At 34.5% G+C, this 17,048-nt stretch overlaps 2 protein-coding genes across 5 annotated transcripts; both read left to right on the forward strand.

The window, feature by feature from the left end:
- Positions 1–2,232: 2,232 nt before the first annotated feature.
- Positions 2,233–13,683, forward strand: LOC110724881 (paired amphipathic helix protein Sin3-like 2). Of its 4 annotated transcripts, none has more exons than XM_021904376.1 (24): positions 2,233–2,635; positions 2,727–2,802; positions 3,301–3,462; positions 3,592–3,772; positions 3,859–3,957; positions 4,062–4,232; positions 4,313–4,619; positions 4,860–4,996; positions 6,483–6,561; positions 6,678–6,707; positions 6,923–7,110; positions 7,196–7,350; positions 7,585–7,712; positions 7,830–8,084; positions 9,105–9,749; positions 9,927–10,018; positions 10,131–10,718; positions 11,162–11,253; positions 11,336–11,474; positions 11,567–11,719; positions 11,822–11,985; positions 12,351–12,462; positions 12,997–13,169; positions 13,302–13,683. In XM_021904376.1, exons 2-23 carry the CDS (start codon positions 2,729–2,731, stop codon positions 13,135–13,137), a joined length of 4,092 nt encoding a protein of 1,363 aa, XP_021760068.1. In that variant the 5' UTR covers positions 2,233–2,635; positions 2,727–2,728; the 3' UTR covers positions 13,138–13,169; positions 13,302–13,683. The 4 variants fall into 4 exon arrangements, with proteins under 4 accessions (XP_021760068.1, XP_021760071.1, XP_021760070.1 ...); XM_021904379.1 differs by having other exon boundaries at positions 4,313–4,610; XM_021904378.1 differs by having other exon boundaries at positions 4,316–4,619.
- A 1,094-nt stretch (positions 13,684–14,777) lies between these two features.
- LOC110724883 lies at positions 14,778–16,994 on the forward strand. The gene is made up of 3 exons (XM_021904381.1): positions 14,778–15,322; positions 15,442–15,508; positions 15,889–16,994. Exons 1-3 carry the CDS (start codon positions 15,254–15,256, stop codon positions 16,581–16,583), a joined length of 831 nt encoding a protein of 276 aa, XP_021760073.1. The 5' UTR covers positions 14,778–15,253; the 3' UTR covers positions 16,584–16,994.
- The last annotated feature ends 54 nt before the right edge of the window (positions 16,995–17,048 follow it).

Consider the following 17,048-nt stretch of genomic DNA (forward strand, 5'->3'; position numbering starts at 1 on the left):
TGCCCCATAGATCTCGGCAGCTTGACTGTGATGGAAAAGGGCAGAAGATAGAGGAAGGAGGGGAAGAGGATTATTTTTCCCTTAAACATGAAGGATTGGATCCTCTTAGTTCATCTCATGAATCATCTAAAAGCTCCTCTTTGGTTAATACTTGAAAATTGATGGTAATCTAATCATGGTGTAGGGCTGTAAAGATACTCTTGGCATCAGTCCTATCTTTCTACAGCCTAACTTTATTACACAATGGAAAATGGAATGTTTGACAGTTTGAGTAGTGAAAGTTGGTGTCTAAATTGTAAACTTTCAGAGTTTCAGTGCCTTTTCAAGGTTTCATTGTATTTTTTTTGTTTCTTGACAACGGCCAAGGTTTCATTGAATCATTGTTATAAAAATAAAATAAAATAAAATAAAATAAAAACCCTTTAAAGTGCAAGATTGTAAGTTGGTCTAATTTGGCAAATTAATAGCATATAGTTAATGAAAATTTATCTTATAAAATGTCACCAACCGTGTTTCTTGCATTGTTTTAATTCTTTCGCCATTGAAACGGTAAAAATTGATCTTTTTATTTACCTTATTTTTAGGCTAATGAAATTTATTGTATAGAAATTTCACTTGGGTGTCCTTTGGAGCATTTGACTGATCGACCCTTTAATTTTTTCCCCTTTGACAATTGCCAAAATCACTGAAAGTATGATTATAAAAGTTCAACATGGCGTTTAAAACTTAAAAGATAGGCAATAGTTGAGTATACGTCTTTTCTAACAAAGCTATGGGCTGATCCATGTAGCACTTGATCATACCTAGTTAATGAACTTTGGTTTAGTATTGAAGTGGTGTCAATAGTGTCAATGTGATCTTCATAAAAGTTAGTGCTTTTTAGAACTACGGAGTAATATATAGGCATATTTCTATTAGATAGTCAATAATTATTTAGTGTTCACTTATAAAGTCATTAATGATATAAAATCAGTGTTATTCTTTATCCTTAAACATAAAAATAAAAGGTGAATTAATAAAAAGACATGCGTAAAAGTATTCACCAATTTGGAATCAAGACAAAATAAACTAAACTAGGTCAAAAATTGAAAGTTTGAAAATTCAGGGCTTGAAGATTGGACTAGTGTAGGATTGAAATATGCCCAAACTGTTAAAGTTGGTTTAAGACCTAGACTAGACAAAGGGCATGTTCATTTCATAGCTTAATTCTAGTTAAGTTCAGTTCAATTCCTAATTTTCTTCTCTCATAAAATATTCATTTAAGCTCTATTTAGTTCAGTCCTGTTCAAGTTAAGCCCAGTTCAATAAATGTGAACAGACCAAAAATTCCGTATGTATCTTCAATAGTTATAATAAAAAACTAGATCTGGATTAAGGATATGTTCTCTTTACCTAATTTTCAATTAATTATGTGAAGTTAACAGAATTAAATTTGAACTTATCTGAACTTATTAAAACTTATTTAGTTGTAATTTGTACTTGATAGTCTTTATCAAAACTAATCTTATTTGAATTTTAGATGGACCATACATGTAGCTTGAGTCTTATACTAATAATGTTTTTATTCTTTGCATAGATTCATAAAATACATGCAAATTTGTCAATAGATGTAAATATATGGTCAAACCATTTTAGGCCAAATATACCAACTATGTTTGCAAGGCTTTTTTAGGCCGATTTAGCCCATGAGCTAAGGGTAAAATACTTTGATAATCGAGTGTCTCTGAAATTTATTAAGCTTTATATAATATTATAAGGTTAGAAGTCTTAGAACAATTGACTTTATATTTACTCTATCACGGACTATAATAATGATTTTATTTTCTCGATAGTCACAAATGATGATAATTACTACCTACAGTAATTGATATACATCTTTAAACTATAGAACACGATATAAAATATCTTTATGGATCCGATATACTCGTATTAGCTGTATATACTATATGTATTAGGTATATAATAATATATTGCAAAATATTAGCTAGAATATAATTTTTCCTGCTTTCTCAAAAAAAAAAAAAAAGAATATAATTTTTCCTAAGTAACATAGGAAAAATGCACCTTTTTTTTTTTTTTTTTTTTTTGAAAACAAGCTGCTACCAAGGAAAAATGCACCTAATCATAATTATATTTTGTTAATTCAAATCAAAATTGGAATACTACTAGTATTAAACCCCTTTAAATATTTGACATTATATTTTTATTTATTATAAACTCATAATACATCACGTAAGAAATTTTTGTTAAGCAAAATAAAAAGAACTCTTCGCTCGTCTTCACCCTTTCTTCCTTCATTTTCTCTCTCTACTTCTCTCAACTTCGTACCAATTTTCTTCTTCATATTACATTCACCTGTTTTTTGCTTCGAACAAAATTTTCTAAACTCCAATTTCAACTTGGTTTATTCGAGCAAATACTTAGAAAAACAACTGCAATTTTTCACTAATTACTCTGAAAAATCAAAAGGGGTTGTGTTGTAAATTTAAACTAAGTGATTTTTACCCAATTGGGGTTTTGCTCTGTTGGTGATCTTATTGTTTGTGAAGTGTTCTTTGACACCCTTTTAGGGTTAGATCTAATACCCAATTTTGCTATTGTTTTTTGTTTGCTGAATCATTGGAGAAACATAAAGGTTAAGAATTGTTTCTTGAATAATTGAGCAAATTATGGTTATGGAGTTTGTATATTTTGCGAATTTTTGATGATTTTTGGTTTATTTACAGAAATGAAGAGATTACGAGATGAGAGCTTTGCTGGCTCTCAATTTAAACGACCTTTTGGTGCTTCTCGAGGAGAATCGTGAGTTTTCCATAATTTGTTCTGTTTCTAAATTAGGAAAGTTATTGTAATAGAATTTTGTTTAATTGTATTGTTGATCATGTTATTGTGGGAAATTCATGTTGTATAAATTGTTAATTTGAAACAAGGGTTGTGCTAAATTTTCTATTGGTAATTGGGAATTGTTAAGTTTGAAACCTAATTTTGGAGATTATGGTAGTTTGGTTAGCAGAACCCTAAAGTTCGTTTTGGTGAAATTTATGGTTATGATTACAGTTTTGTAAAGCTTACTCTTGAGAGCATTGAGGGATGCACATTTATGTTAATTGGGATTTCAAGACTTGTATTTAGGGCTGTGAAACATGCTTGGAGTTTCATGATTTTTTTCCTCTCATGCCTTGATCTTTCTTCCTGGTTTTGAGTGAAGTGAGATGAGATGATTAGGGTTGTTGAATTCGGCTGAGATTGCTTTGCATGAATTTGGTTGACAATTTTTTTTTTTTTTGTGTTTCTGTGAAGATATGGGCAACCTCAGAACAATGGTGGAAGTGGGGGCATTGGACAGAAGTTGACAACTGATGACGCCCTTCAATATCTTAAAGAAGTGAAAGAGATGTTTCAGGATCAAAGGGATAAATATGACCACTTCCTTGAGGTCATGAAAGATTTTAAGGCACAAAGGTAAGATTTTTATCTTATTCTAGGTTTAAGCTTTGTAATTTCGTATGTGACCGTAGTGAAAATACATAGATGGCTGTTTGTTCCATTTGCAAAGTTGTAAAATGTAATTGGTTTTCTTATTATGTGCAGAATTGACACCGAGGGTGTCATAGCTCGGGTAAAGGAACTATTCAAGGGGCACAATAACCTGATTTATGGATTTAATACTTTTCTTCCTAAGGGTTATGAGATTACCTTGGATGATGATGAGCCTCCACCAAAAAAAGCTGTGGAGTTTGATGAGGCTATAAATTTTGTCAACAAGATAAAGGTAGGCATTTATACCTTTTCCGTCCATTAAAGCTTGACATTTTAGCTTCCTATTGACAGTCTCTCTGTCCATCCTTCCTCATGCAGAAGCGATTCCATAATGATGAGCAAGTGTATAAATCTTTCCTTGATATATTGAATATGTATCGTAAGGAGCATAAAAACATCAGTGAAGTTTATGATGAGGTAAGTTGTTGGCCTTTTTTCAGTATTATATCATGGCTAATTGGCTATTTTCTGTTATATTGCTGTTAATTTTATTTGTTTCTGTCTCTATAATTATGTTGCAGGTTTCACAACTTTTTGAAGACCACCCAGATCTTTTAGAAGAGTTTACTAGATTCTTACCTGATAATTCATCGTCAGCAACTGTTCACCATTCTCAGCACATTCGAAGTAGTTTACCACGATTTGATGAAAGAAGCTCTGCTGTGCCTTCACGACAGATGCATCTGGATAAGGTAAGTAATTTCAATTTTGTCTCTATGATTGGACATGAATGCCATTGTCCTATTTGATTGTTATAATCTGTTAATCATAGCAGCGCTTGCGTAAGGAAACTAAGGATAGAGTTGGCTCTTCCCATCTCGAGCATGATCATAGTGTTGAGCGCCCTGACTTGGATGAAGATAGAGGGGCAATAAAGTCACACAAGGATCAGAGGAAGCGTGATAAGGATAATCGTGAAAGGAGGAATCGTGATCTGGATGATAGAGAACCTGAGCACGATAACAATAGGGATTTCAACAGCCAACGTCTTCCCGACAAAAGAAAGCCTACACGCAAAGTTGAAGGTTTTGGAGCAAATTCCCTTTTGGCATCTTCAGATGACAAAGCTGGTATGAAAAGTATGTCTAATGATGTGGCAAATATGTTGCGATGCTTATGCATGTACTTATTTCAGTTATTTGCCAATGCTAGAGGTCTCGCTGATGAATTTGCTGTTGAATTTTTGCACTTTATCTTTTATGTGACTTGACGTGGAAATCTAAACTTGTGGATTTTTCTTGTTATCTCAAATTGACTTGTAATATTTAGTACTCAATTCATCGGATTTCTGATATGTCTTCTGATTGATGCTGTTTTAGGCATGCATCCTGAAGCATTTAGTTTTATTGAGAAGGTCAAGGAGAAACTGGCTAATGAAGATGATCATCAGGCATTCCTGAAGTGTTTGCATATATATACTACAGAAATAATCACCCGAAATGAATTGCAAAGTTTGGTATGTATTAATCAGTCTTTGCTTAAGAAACATGATATCTTTGTTCATTGGGAATTTTTGTTTTCCGCATTATAGTTTCCTGCACATTTATTAGAAGCTGGTTTGAGCTGTGTCCTTTTATAGACATTTGCTTGTTTTGCTCTATAGTTGTAAATGTTATTGTAGACCAAAACTCTTATAATTGCATGGCTCATATTGATGGCTCTACACATTCATTAGAAGCTGGTTTGAGCTGTGTCATTTTATAGACATTTGCTTGCTTTGCTCTATGGTTGTAAACATTATTGGGGACCAAAAGTCTTATAATTGCATGGCTCATATTGATTGTTATATTATCTTGGATTACGAATCACAAGAAAGGAGTAGATTTCACATTTGACTATTACCTGAGGCATAAGGATCCTGAAATTATCAGCTGCTAGGAGTAATGTCCATGATGAATTCACCCTACCTAGTGAGGCATCTACAAATTGCTAAATTCTTCTAAGTCATCTGCCTTTTACTTGTTATCAGTCTCCAGTATTATTTCCCAGAGAGGAGAAAACTTTGTAAGCCAAAGTCATGTTCAGTAGGGTGGTTATTGGGTTGTCTTGATTAAATTTAATTTTAACAAGCATTTTTCATTATGACTCTGACTTCCACTCGCTAGATAGATGTGGTCAAGTTGCTAGGTATTCTAGTTTTCTTGAGATAAATTAATATTATTTGATGTTCTGAAGTCTAAACAGTTGATCAAACTCTTTACTTTTTATGCTTCAGCTCTAAATTAAACGACCCGACCCGCTCCCAAATGTGGAGCTTGTTTTGTTGGTTGAGGTTTAATTTACTTTTGCCACATGACTTTTTTTTTTTGGCCCTGATATACTTCATTGACCCCATTTGCAATGCCACTTTTCATTCAAGACAAGGTTCTTTTTTTTTAATGTCTACTACCTAGGTGTTGGCTGCCTTAAATTGTTTTGTTGGTCAATTCAGTGTCATTTTTCCATGGAAAGGGGGGGAAAAAAAATCAATTTTCTCACCTACATCAATTACAGTGTGTGTGTGTGTTTTCTGAGAGAGAGATGTTTTGCAAACAAGGACAATTTTCCAAAGTTTTTGTCTGCTATTGAAGACGGAGTTTCCATTAAAAGTCCCAAATATATCTTATGTCCTTACTATCTTGGCTACAAAGTAATCAAATTAAGAATGCACAATAGACATAGCTGCCATAAATCAAACAATTCTTTTCAGGTGATTTACGATGGTAAAAATTTATAGATTTGGGCTACTGTAATGATTGGTTCTCATAAAGGTGGAGGAACTTATATTTTACTTTTGGGGTGGGGAAGGGAGGATTGTGGCAACAGGAAACTGTTCAACTTTTTTTTTTTTTTTTTTCATTGGGCCATGCTTACTGTAACCAAGACAAGTTAGGGTCACATTGTATTGAATGGGATGCTGCTTTAATTTTAAGGTCTTTGATGACTCTAGTTTATCATTTAAGGTTGCTGATCTGCTGGGGAAGCACCCGGATCTTATGGAGGGATTTAATGAATTTTTGGAGCGTTCTGAGAATCATCTAGGTAAGATTTGAATTTTAAGTGCTCAAGCCTAAGTTCTCTTTGGTGGTGGTGGTGGTGGTGGTGTGTGTGTGTTTTCCTCTGGTTTCTTACCTCTTACTTCTTGTTTTGATTTGCAGAAGGATACGTTGTCGGTGTTTTAGGCAGAAGTAAGTATTTATAATCATTTTCTTGTATCTCTTTGTGAGTTGATATACATAGCATAATGTGTGGCAGATTCTTAGAAGAATTGCGGTCATTTTATTTTTTGAAAATCTTCATTATTAATAAGGATAATTTTTGTTGTGATTCCTCGTATATTATTTACATTGTTAATTGTACTCATTTTATCAGTGAGTTTAATGGAATGTGGTTTGAGCTGCAGAGTCTTTATTAAGTGATGGACATTTGCCAAGACAAGTTAGGGTGGATGAGAAAGATAAAGGGCCCAAGCGTGAGTTAGATCCAGCTAAAGAAAAACCTAATAGGGAATATACTTCTAAGTCGATCCAAGAACTTGATCTTTCTAATTGTGAACGCTGCACACCAAGCTATCGACTTTTACCTGATGATGTATGTTATAATGCCTATCAGCTATTGTTTCCCTTGGTTTAATTGAGATGTGCACTAATTCACTATGGTTTTCTTCCCACCACAGTATCCAATACCAACTGCAAGCCAACGATCAGAAATCGGTGCACAGGTTTTGAATGATTATTGGGTTTCTGTGACCTCAGGAAGTGAGGACTACTCCTTTAAACACATGCGCAGAAACCAATATGAGGAAAGCCTTTTTAGATGTGAAGATGACAGGTAAGCAGTTGCAGTGTATTGATTTACATCTTTTTGTCACAATTTTTTATTTTTTATTGTGTGTGTGTGTGTGTTTAAATGCCTCCACAAGCTTTTACTTGATGTGAGCTCTTGTTTTGTTCCATCTACCATTGATGTTTCTGTGAACTTTGACTTTTGCCTTTTAGGTTAAACCTGCGATATCATCTTCCTAATTTCTGTTCTGAATCAGAATTTTTTATCTTTTGTGTTCAGATTTGAGTTAGACATGTTGCTGGAGTCTGTGAGCTCTACTGCCAAACGTGTGGAGGATCTACTAAACAATGTTAATAGTAACATGATCAGCTCAGATGGTCCTATTCGTATTGAGGACTACTTTACACGTATGGTCTTTTTTTCTGCTCCTTTTACCACTTGGAACTACAAGTACTCTATTATATGAAACTTGAAATTTGCATTTCCTTTTCCTTTTTGTATAATAGAGTTTTTGTCTCATACAGCTCTTAATTTGAGGTGCATAGAGCGTCTTTATGGTGACCATGGTTTGGATGTGATGGACATATTGCGTAAAAATCAAGCTCTTGCATTGCCTGTAGTATTAACTCGACTTAAGCAGAAACAAGAAGAGTGGACTAAGTGTCGTACAGACTTTAACAAGGTTTGGGCTGACATATATGCAAGAAACCACTACAAGTCACTTGATCATAGAAGCTTCTATTTCAAGCAGCAAGATTCCAAGAACTTGAGTGCAAAGGGTGAGTAATTTTTTTTATCCACTTTAGTATCAGACTATTGCTGGTGCTTTGTATACATGATCTTTCCTTGAATTGTCCTTTGCACCTCAAAATTGAGTGCAATGCAGACTGACTGCTACATAGGGATTGTATTTTTGTTTCATTTTTTTAAATTTGTTAATAGAGCCTTTTCATTGCCAGACTTAGCTTTTCTTCTTCTGTTGTAGTAGTGATGAATTTATTACTTTATCAGTGAGGAAAGGCTGAATGGTCCTTAGATCTGAATTTCCGTCAGAACCTTCCTGTGGTCTCTATTCAGCTATGCTAGTCGGTCAGTCTGTATGTGTGTTGTTAACTTTCCTGTGTTAAAGGTTTCTAAACTTTTTTTTTTTTTTTTTTTTGTGTGTGTGACTATGTTGTCTTGGTGAAGATCTCTTCTCAACTGCTGTATTGATATTAACTAACAAAGCCATTGATGAAAAGTAAAAAAGTCATAGCTCGAAAGTATCTTGAGAATTCTCCCTGGTGATTTTCTTCCAAGACAGGGGACTATTTTCGACAGTGCCATTTATTTGTTATTTTATTATTTATTTTTTTCTCTCTTTAACTGACTCGTCTTATATCTAGTTGCTACATCATTTGAAAGACTAGATTGAGCTAGTCTGCATTTCTTAAATCACTGTTTTGTAATGCTAATTTCTACTAAAAAAAGGTTCTCATAATGAATGTGTTTGCCTTTTATATCTAGGTCTTCTCATAATGTTTGTCTTTTTTAATTGTCATGTCTTATATCTAGTTGTTTTATCTAAAATTACAAAGTTTAGATTGAGCTAGTCTGCATTTTTAAATTTACTGTTTTTTATTGGTGATTCCTGCTGTATGGTTCTTAGTATGAAAAGGAACATTTTGACATTCAAGCTGCATTTTAGGCTTAAGCACAACACAATTTCCTAAAAATCTTGAAGTAGTCTGTATGAGTGTTAAATTTGTTTTTCTTTTTATTTTAATATAGCTTTTAATTTAAGACCTTTTCTGTAACAGCCTTGATTGCAGAATTCAAAGACATCAAAGAGAATATGCAAAATGAGGATTGTATGCTTTTGGCGGTTGCTGCTGGAAACAAAAGGCCGTTGGTCCCTCATTTTGACTTTGAGTATCATGATAGTGACGTTCATGAAGACTTGTATAAACTAATAAAGTTTTCTTGTGAGGAGGTTTTGACAACCAAAGAGCAACTAAACAAAGTGATGAGGCTTTGGACTACCTTCTTGGAGCCCATTCTTGGCGTTACGTCTCGGACTCATGTTGCTGAAGGTGTTGAAGATGTTAAATTTCGGCAACGGCCTACAAGAAATGGTGCTGTATCAGAAATGCTTGGGAGTCCTGCAACTGATGCTGCAACTGTGAAGCCTAGACAGATGAAATTGAATGTAAATAGTGAAGAAAACTCACTTGCTGATGCTGCTAAATGTTCTAGGACTAATGGTGATGCTACAGCAAGAGAGCTTAGTTTTTGTGAATCAGATGCAGTGGGCAAAGAAGGTTCGTCATTTGATGCCCAGCCAAAGACGTTAAATGATGTTAGTGCAGCTGATAGAGTATCAGAACGGTTATTTAGTTCCAGTGCATCACCTCAAAGTGGTGCAGAAAGTCGCCATGGTAGAAGCAATACAGAACTACCATCAGGTTGGAATCATGCTCAGACATAAACTTTAAGTTTCTCTAATTGAAATATTTAGGGAGTGTACCTATCATCAGTATACTATATAGATGTGCAATGTTTGTTAAGGACTTAAATACTTTACCAGTTTACCTTTTGTAACTATTATGACTTTTACGATACTGAGAATTGACATTTTGAAGGTTCTCAATCAATCATATTGAAGCCAGACAATGGTGATGAAGATTCTCAGGGTCCCAAGAGTTCTATTGATGCTATTCAAGCACGATCAATGGTACGTCATGTTTGCATTCAATTCATTTATAGAATATTATTTTATGAAGCTGATCTCATGTCTTTTATTTATCTTCTCTGCTGACTTTCAAATGCCCTGTGATGCCAAGCAGGCTACGGATGCTACAGCTGCCACGCTGGTCAATGGAAACTTCACCCAAGGCTCTAAAGTGAATCAGCGCCTTGAAGAATCTACTGGGCAACCCAAAGTTGAAAAAGAAGAAGGTGAATTGTCACCAAATGGTGATATTGACGAAGATAACTCTGCGGCACATGGAGAGGCACAAACTGGGCAAGTAAAACGTAATACAGACAACCAGAATCCTCAAGTTGGCAATGGCGAGGATGCAGGGGTAGAAAATGATGCAGATGCTGATGACGAGGACAGTGAAAATGCATCTGAGGCTGGTGATGATATGTCTGTCAGTGAATCTGCTGGTGACGAGTGCTCTAGGGAGGAACATGAAGAAGAGGAAGATGTTGAACATGATGAGATTGAAGGTAAGGCTGAGAGTGAAGGTGAAGCTGAAGTGCACTATTCAGGTGGTGATGCAAGCCCATTGCCATTATCTGAACGTTTTCTGTTGCCAGTTAAGCCTCTTGCGAAACATGTGTCTTTGGTTTCTCGAGACATTGAGAAGAAAGATTCTAGAGTTTTTTACGGAAATGATAATTTTTATGTCCTACTTAGGCTCCATCGAGTAAGAACATGTTCCTGTTCTTGATTTCTTTTTATCATTTCTTCTGCATCTAACGGCCCATTTTATAGTCGGTAATAAAAGGTGGTAATGCTAATGAATTTATACATGATTTTGTAGACACATGACAATGTCCATGATAAATTGAAAACACTTGTTCATCCATAATGTGTCTATTTACTTATAAATTTCCATTACATCCCACACCATTACCACTATAGAGGTGGTATTGAGTGGTAATGGAAATCTATGACGTAATACACATGTTTGGGGATGGAGTTATATTCCATGGTCATTGCTATGTGACAATTTTTAAAAATAATCATGTAAAATTATTGCCACCATTAATTACCATCTACCAAATGGACCGTGTGTCCTCATCTCTTAACTTTTTTCTGTTGACTAAACTAATTGGAGTTGCTTGATCTGTGATGTTGTCGTACCAGACATTGTACGAAAGGCTATTTGCTGCTAAAACAAACTCCGAAACAAAATGGAGAAATTCGAAAGATTCTAGCCCTTCAGATCCATATGCTAGGTAATGAAGCATTTATACTACAGTCAATGGAATCATACTTTTATTTGGTGCTTGATAGATTGTGACTTTGATTTCTTTGCAGTTTTATGACAGCCCTTTACTATCTGCTTGATGGTTCATCTGATAATTCAAAGTTTGAGGATGATTGCCGGGCTATTCTTGGAAATCAGTCATATGTGTTATTTACATTGGACAAACTGATATATAAACTTGTAAAGCAGGTATGATGCTCTGACCCAATCTTTTTGTATTAAGATAAAAGGGGAAAAGAACTACGTTTAATGTTTTCTTTTCTGATCTTTCTTTCATACAGCTTCAAGCTGTTGCAACTGATGAGATGGACAATAAGCTTCTCCAACTGTATGAGTATGAAAAATCACGGAAACCTGGAAAGTTTGTTGATTCAGTCTATCATGAAAATGCACGTGTTTTACTGCACGAAGACAATATTTACCGGTTTGAGTTTGTAAGATTTTGGTTCTCAGCTCTTTTTTGTATTTAGCATATAGCTGATATTTCTATGCCGTGTTTTTTTGGAAAAAATATTTACTTATTTTTGTGCCTCTAGTCCTCTTCCCCTGCTCGCTTGTCAATTCAGCTGATGGACAGTGGAAACGAGAAGCCTGAGATGGTTGCAGTTTCTCTAGAACCTAACTTTGCAGCTTATCTGTACAATGATTTTCTCTCAGTTGTCTCCAGTAGAAAAGAATCCCAAGGAATTATGCTGCAGAGGTATTAATTTCTATGTTCATAGCTAATTACTGAAAATTAGATCTAAATATATATGTGCTCTTCCATAGGGATGGCGTAAATATTCTATCCTGTGCTATGGTTTTCAAATTTCTTTGTTCTGGCTTCTCATGGTTCTTTATCTTTAAATAAGGGGAAAAAAAAAAATTTGCCTGGTGATTTCAAGATTTTCACCATATTTCTAAAACAGGACATTATGGCTGGGATCTGGGAAGAGGGTTTGGAGTGAGAAAGGAGGGTAGACGGATGCTCTTTAAACTACATAATTTTTCTGAAGTTAAGCGTATTACTTCTTTGATCTCCTCTAGAAGTCCTTTTATCATTGGTTCACCTGCTCTCTGATGCAGGAACAAAAAGAAGTATACTGGACTTGATGAATATTTGGCCACGTCAAAAGCTATGGAGGGCATTCAGTTATTTAATGGCTTGGAATGTAAAATAGCTTGCAGTTCATCCAAGGTGTGTTTCACTTTGTTGTCACTTGTGCATGGAATGCTCTGTCAGTCTGTTGGTTAGCTTTTCCAGTAACATCTCATTTTCTTTCTGGTGAAAATACCACTCTTTTCTGCCACACAAGTTGAACACTTGAACTGTGTGTCTGTTGAAATAATTTTATGCAATTATAAGTATCTGATTACTATCTTTTTTTATTTAATTCTGGCCATTTGTTCCTCCATGTTTTCTCATAGAACTTCCTTGTGAAAAATTCCTGTTTGCTTGATGACGCTGCATTGCTACTAGAGCATGCTTCAGTGTTCATCTTAGTTGTTAGGATATTGATATTAGCCCAACTTGCAATGAGAGATTACAATCATCTGTGCCTTTGAAAGACATCTCCACTCAGTTTTGTGAATTGGTAATGGTTGATCGCATGTATAGCTGGCATACTTTATATCCTACCAGATATACCATTCAGCTAATATATTTTTGCTTTTGATCTCTGGTTTGCTTTGTGCAACTGCTATGTGTGATCGTGCTGTTCTGTTCATACAGATATCCTATGTTCTGGACACAGAAGATTTCTTTTTCCGAGCAAAGAATAGAAGGAAAAAATCGCAATCAGATTTGTGTGCAAGACTTAACCAGGCAAAGTTAAACAAATTCCACAAGTTTTTATCTGAAGCATGCCGGTAAATTACAACTCGTACAGATGCTGTAAAATTCAGGTAACTTTTATCTTGCTTCTGTTCTTCTCGCAATGTTACGATGCAGCAAACATTTTGAACCATGTGCACCCAAAAAGATGTGCAAAGTTCTAGTTGATGTCAATATTCTCATCTCTAGCTGTGTTTTTACAGGTTCTAACAATATGTAAAGTGGAACACCCAAGGTTGTCCTTGATTGATGAATCTCCCCTTGGTAAACTTTTTCATTCCTGGGAAAAGCGCAATTGTTTATGAAAACGATATCTACTTGACCCTTCTGCGCTTAGGGTTCGGCCGAGATGATGTACATAGAAACAGTTGATGAAGATTTATGCTCTTGTAGAATACTTGTATGATTATATAAATTCCTCTATATTGTAGTCTTCTTGAATTCTCATAGGTATTGCAATCTTCAGCTGTAGCGCCGTCTGATGGGTTCCTGGATGTGGAACCTTTAGTGATATAGATGTAAGTGTATACAGATTGTAGAGAAGATTTTCAGACATTTATGATATGGATTTTTTTTTTTTCCTAGTATTGTTTTGTCAAGATTAATCTTGCCCTTGTTCAGTTTGCTTGTATTCCTTTTGTCGAATGTAGTTGTCACATTATTAGTTCAAATTACAATATCAATATGGTTATGGATTCGGTGTTGTTGTATAGAGTATTTACCTCGATCTTGTAATGGATTGGGCTAGCAAGAAATTTGGAACTGTGGAGTACAGAGTAAAGAGTAAAAAGGAAGCAATGATACTCTACAATATTCTAGAAGACAGCAGAGAATTCACAGAAAGGTTGGGTCACCTTCACCAGTCATTCAAATCTCAGGCGTATCAATCTATCACCCAAATTGAAAGTGACATATTCTGTGCATACTCCTATATATCAAGGACTACAAATCTGCATTAACCGAATTTAAGTTGTGCATAACTTTATATATATCTTATGCTTTTTTTTTTTTTTCCCTCTTAAGTGATCTGTCTAAGTGTTTGTTCTATTTTTCTAAGCTAAACTGAACTGATTGAAGCTGAATTGAACTGAACTGAATTAAGTTAAGAGAACAGGCCTTAAGTTATACTCCGTATTTATTACATGTATGTCACCTATCTTATTTGATTGGTTAAAGTCTTAGGATCAATTTTATTCATATGGATGGATTGTAAAAATTAAAAAATAAAAATGTAAAATTCCTATGAATAATTTTTTTTTTTTTGCCATTTGTGCCTTTGTGGAATAATTATACATCCCACTTAAAGTACTTTCTGCTCATTTATCATTACCGTTGACTTCCCTTATAATATTATCAAAGTACTAAAGTCTTTTAGTTACTTTAAAATATCAAAGTATGTTGTCAATATGTGTACATTAAGGGCCTGTTTTCATTGACTGAACTCAGCTGAACTGTACTAAACTGAACTAAACTGAATTGAATTGAGCTGAACTGAACTGAAATGAAATGAGTATTTTATAAGAGAAGAAAATTAGGAGTTGAACTGAGCTGAGCTGAACTGAACAGAATTTCAATGAAAGAGAACAGACCATAATTCAAACTATAACTAAATTTACATTTCTATCAATAATAAAAAGGAATAATAATAATTAAAAAAAAAAAAAAAAAAAAAAACTTCGTGACAATATTATGTGTATCCAAACAAATATAAAATGTTGTGTTACCAGTTTCCAAAAAAAAAATCTAAACATGGAGTACTATTTTTACAATACATACAAGATACAAGAGAAAAAGTTGGAAAATAACTTTATAAGTATATATAAACACATTTACATGTGAATATGTGATGTAACAGATGTCAATTGTTAATATGGATTAGAATTTAATTGACATTGATTATTTTTATAAAAAGGGGTCCTTCATTCTTCTCTTTTCCCTCCCTAATTTTGTGGCCTCATAACATTCGTGCTGCGCTATATCTAAGCCATCATCTCCTCCTTTCTCTCTCTTAATTTTCTTTTCTTTTCTTTTCTTTTCAATCTATTTCACCGTTACCAATAATCAAATAGTAGTATATTCTTCTTCTTCAATAAATTCTGGGTTTTGTTTTTTAAAATAATAATAAAAACCTTTTGTTTTCAGAAATTTCAGAATTATGAGGTCTGATACAATTTCTGATGCTCGTGTTTGCGGGCGTAACAGGAATTCTTCCAAGAAGAAAAGGGTATGTTTGTTTTTTATTTATTTTTTTGTTGAAAAAATTGAATTTCATTTTTATTTTTGTTTTTGATCATTTTTGTGTTTAAAGAATTGATAATTGTTTTTTGTGGAAAAAAAAAACAGGGGAGCAAACATGGGAAATCAAAACAGAACAAGGTCGATGTTACAAGAGATCAAAGATTATCCCAAGGTACGTTTACGCGTAAATTCTTGTATCAGACGGTTTGATGATCATAATTGATCTTGGTTACGTTAAGAAATTTTGAAAACATGATTGATTATTTTTTAAATTTTTATTCTTTAGGTTTTCTTTAATGTATGTGAATTGTCTTTTCGAAATGTTGGGTTTGGATTCCTTAAACAAATATCTGAAACAAAAATAATGTTAACAATTAATTTGTGGGGTTTTGATTTTGGTTTTGATTGATAGAATTTGTCTGGTTTTAGGCAGGTTACAAAGGTTTTGCTAATTTGATGTTCTTGGTTTTTAATTAATGTGGTAGTTTAAGTTTTGATGATCTTGTTTGCTTATTTGATGTATTTTTTTCGGTTGGCTTATAATTTGTTCAGTGGACAACAATGTCATTGGAGAATTCGAACTTTCTCAATCCATTCCAAATGGCTGCAAGGGGGACACAGCACAGGAGCAGGACAGTCTGGCTGTAAATACAAGAAAACACGAGGATGAGATACCGATATCATGTACTGATGAAGCTGTGTCCCGGATGAATGGTTCGAGTATCAGAAGATTTTATCACAATAGCAGTAGTGCCAGTTGCTCTAGTAGTTGCTGTGACATAGATGAGAGGTGTTTAGATGATTGGGAAGCTGTGGCAGATGCTTTGACAGCAGAAAACAGGCAGACTTCAGATATGGAACACCGTGCTTCAGAAACAGAATCTGCTGGTGTAAATTGTCGGTATCAGGGAAACAGTCGCGCTTGGAGCCTGTATGATGTTGATCGTCCTAGAAGTTTGCCTGGTCTTCCAAAACTGCAGCAGTATAATCAAAATCAGCTGCCTTCAGAACACTGCTTTTCGAGTGGACCTTCTGCTTGTCCGATTTGTTGTGAGGATTTTGATGTTACAGACTTGAGCTTCTTCCCTTGCCCCTGTGGTTTTCAGCTTTGCCTGTTCTGTCACAATAAGATACTCGAGGTAGATGGCCGTTGTCCTGGCTGCAGAAAGCAGTATGATTCTGTAAATGCTGATGCAGATTTAGAAGTTCAGCCGAATGATCCTTGCAGCAAGTACACATGGTTTTAAGAGACTTGTTCTGTAGATCATGCGGTGTATATGAGGAGTTTATTTCGTGTTTCCTGATACTTTACAAAGTTCGACTTGACTGTGTTTTTCTTAAGATACCTATATCAGTGAGATGAATTAGCTGAGGGACTATGTTAGACCTGTGAAGCATTCATTTCTTGGTGATGTTTCCATATGCTGATGTATGGATTTTAACACCACCAGAGACTAGTTAACAAGATTACCATCTTTGTCCATACATTGTTGCCGTGCCTTATTGACCCCCTAGACAGACCTTAGAAAAGCTACTTATATCCGTACATATTAGTTATCGTACTATTCCGTATGTTCATTAGCTGTTGTACAATCGGTATGTTGAAAATGTGAACTTTTTACGAACACCCTAAATAAATGTGAGTTTACCCTTGACAAGTGATGTTTCGTTTAGTTTTTCAAAATTTTACAAATTTACGATCTATGACCTAT

Source organism: Chenopodium quinoa, unplaced genomic scaffold (genome assembly GCF_001683475.1).
Source record: "Chenopodium quinoa cultivar QQ74 unplaced genomic scaffold, ASM168347v1, whole genome shotgun sequence".
Taxonomy (NCBI): Eukaryota; Viridiplantae; Streptophyta; class Magnoliopsida; order Caryophyllales; family Amaranthaceae; genus Chenopodium; species Chenopodium quinoa.

What these genes read in the sequence shown, in the direction of transcription:
- LOC110724881 (XM_021904376.1), top strand. Translation starts at nt 2,729, where the DNA reads ATGAAGAGATTACGAGATGAGAGCTTTGCTGGCTCTCAATTTAAACGA. An exon ending in GCGTTCTGAGAATCATCTAG is followed by an intron (nt 6,562 to 6,677) that starts GTAAGATTTGAA and finishes TTTGATTTGCAG; the next exon opens with AAGGATACGTTGTCGGTGTT. An exon ending in CAAGAACTTGAGTGCAAAGG is followed by an intron (nt 8,085 to 9,104) that starts GTGAGTAATTTT and finishes TTTCTGTAACAG; the next exon opens with CCTTGATTGCAGAATTCAAA.
- LOC110724883 (XM_021904381.1), top strand. Translation starts at nt 15,254, where the DNA reads ATGAGGTCTGATACAATTTCTGATGCTCGTGTTTGCGGGCGTAACAGG. An exon ending in ATTCTTCCAAGAAGAAAAGG is followed by an intron (nt 15,323 to 15,441) that starts GTATGTTTGTTT and finishes AAAAAAAAACAG; the next exon opens with GGGAGCAAACATGGGAAATC. An exon ending in AGATCAAAGATTATCCCAAG is followed by an intron (nt 15,509 to 15,888) that starts GTACGTTTACGC and finishes TAATTTGTTCAG; the next exon opens with TGGACAACAATGTCATTGGA.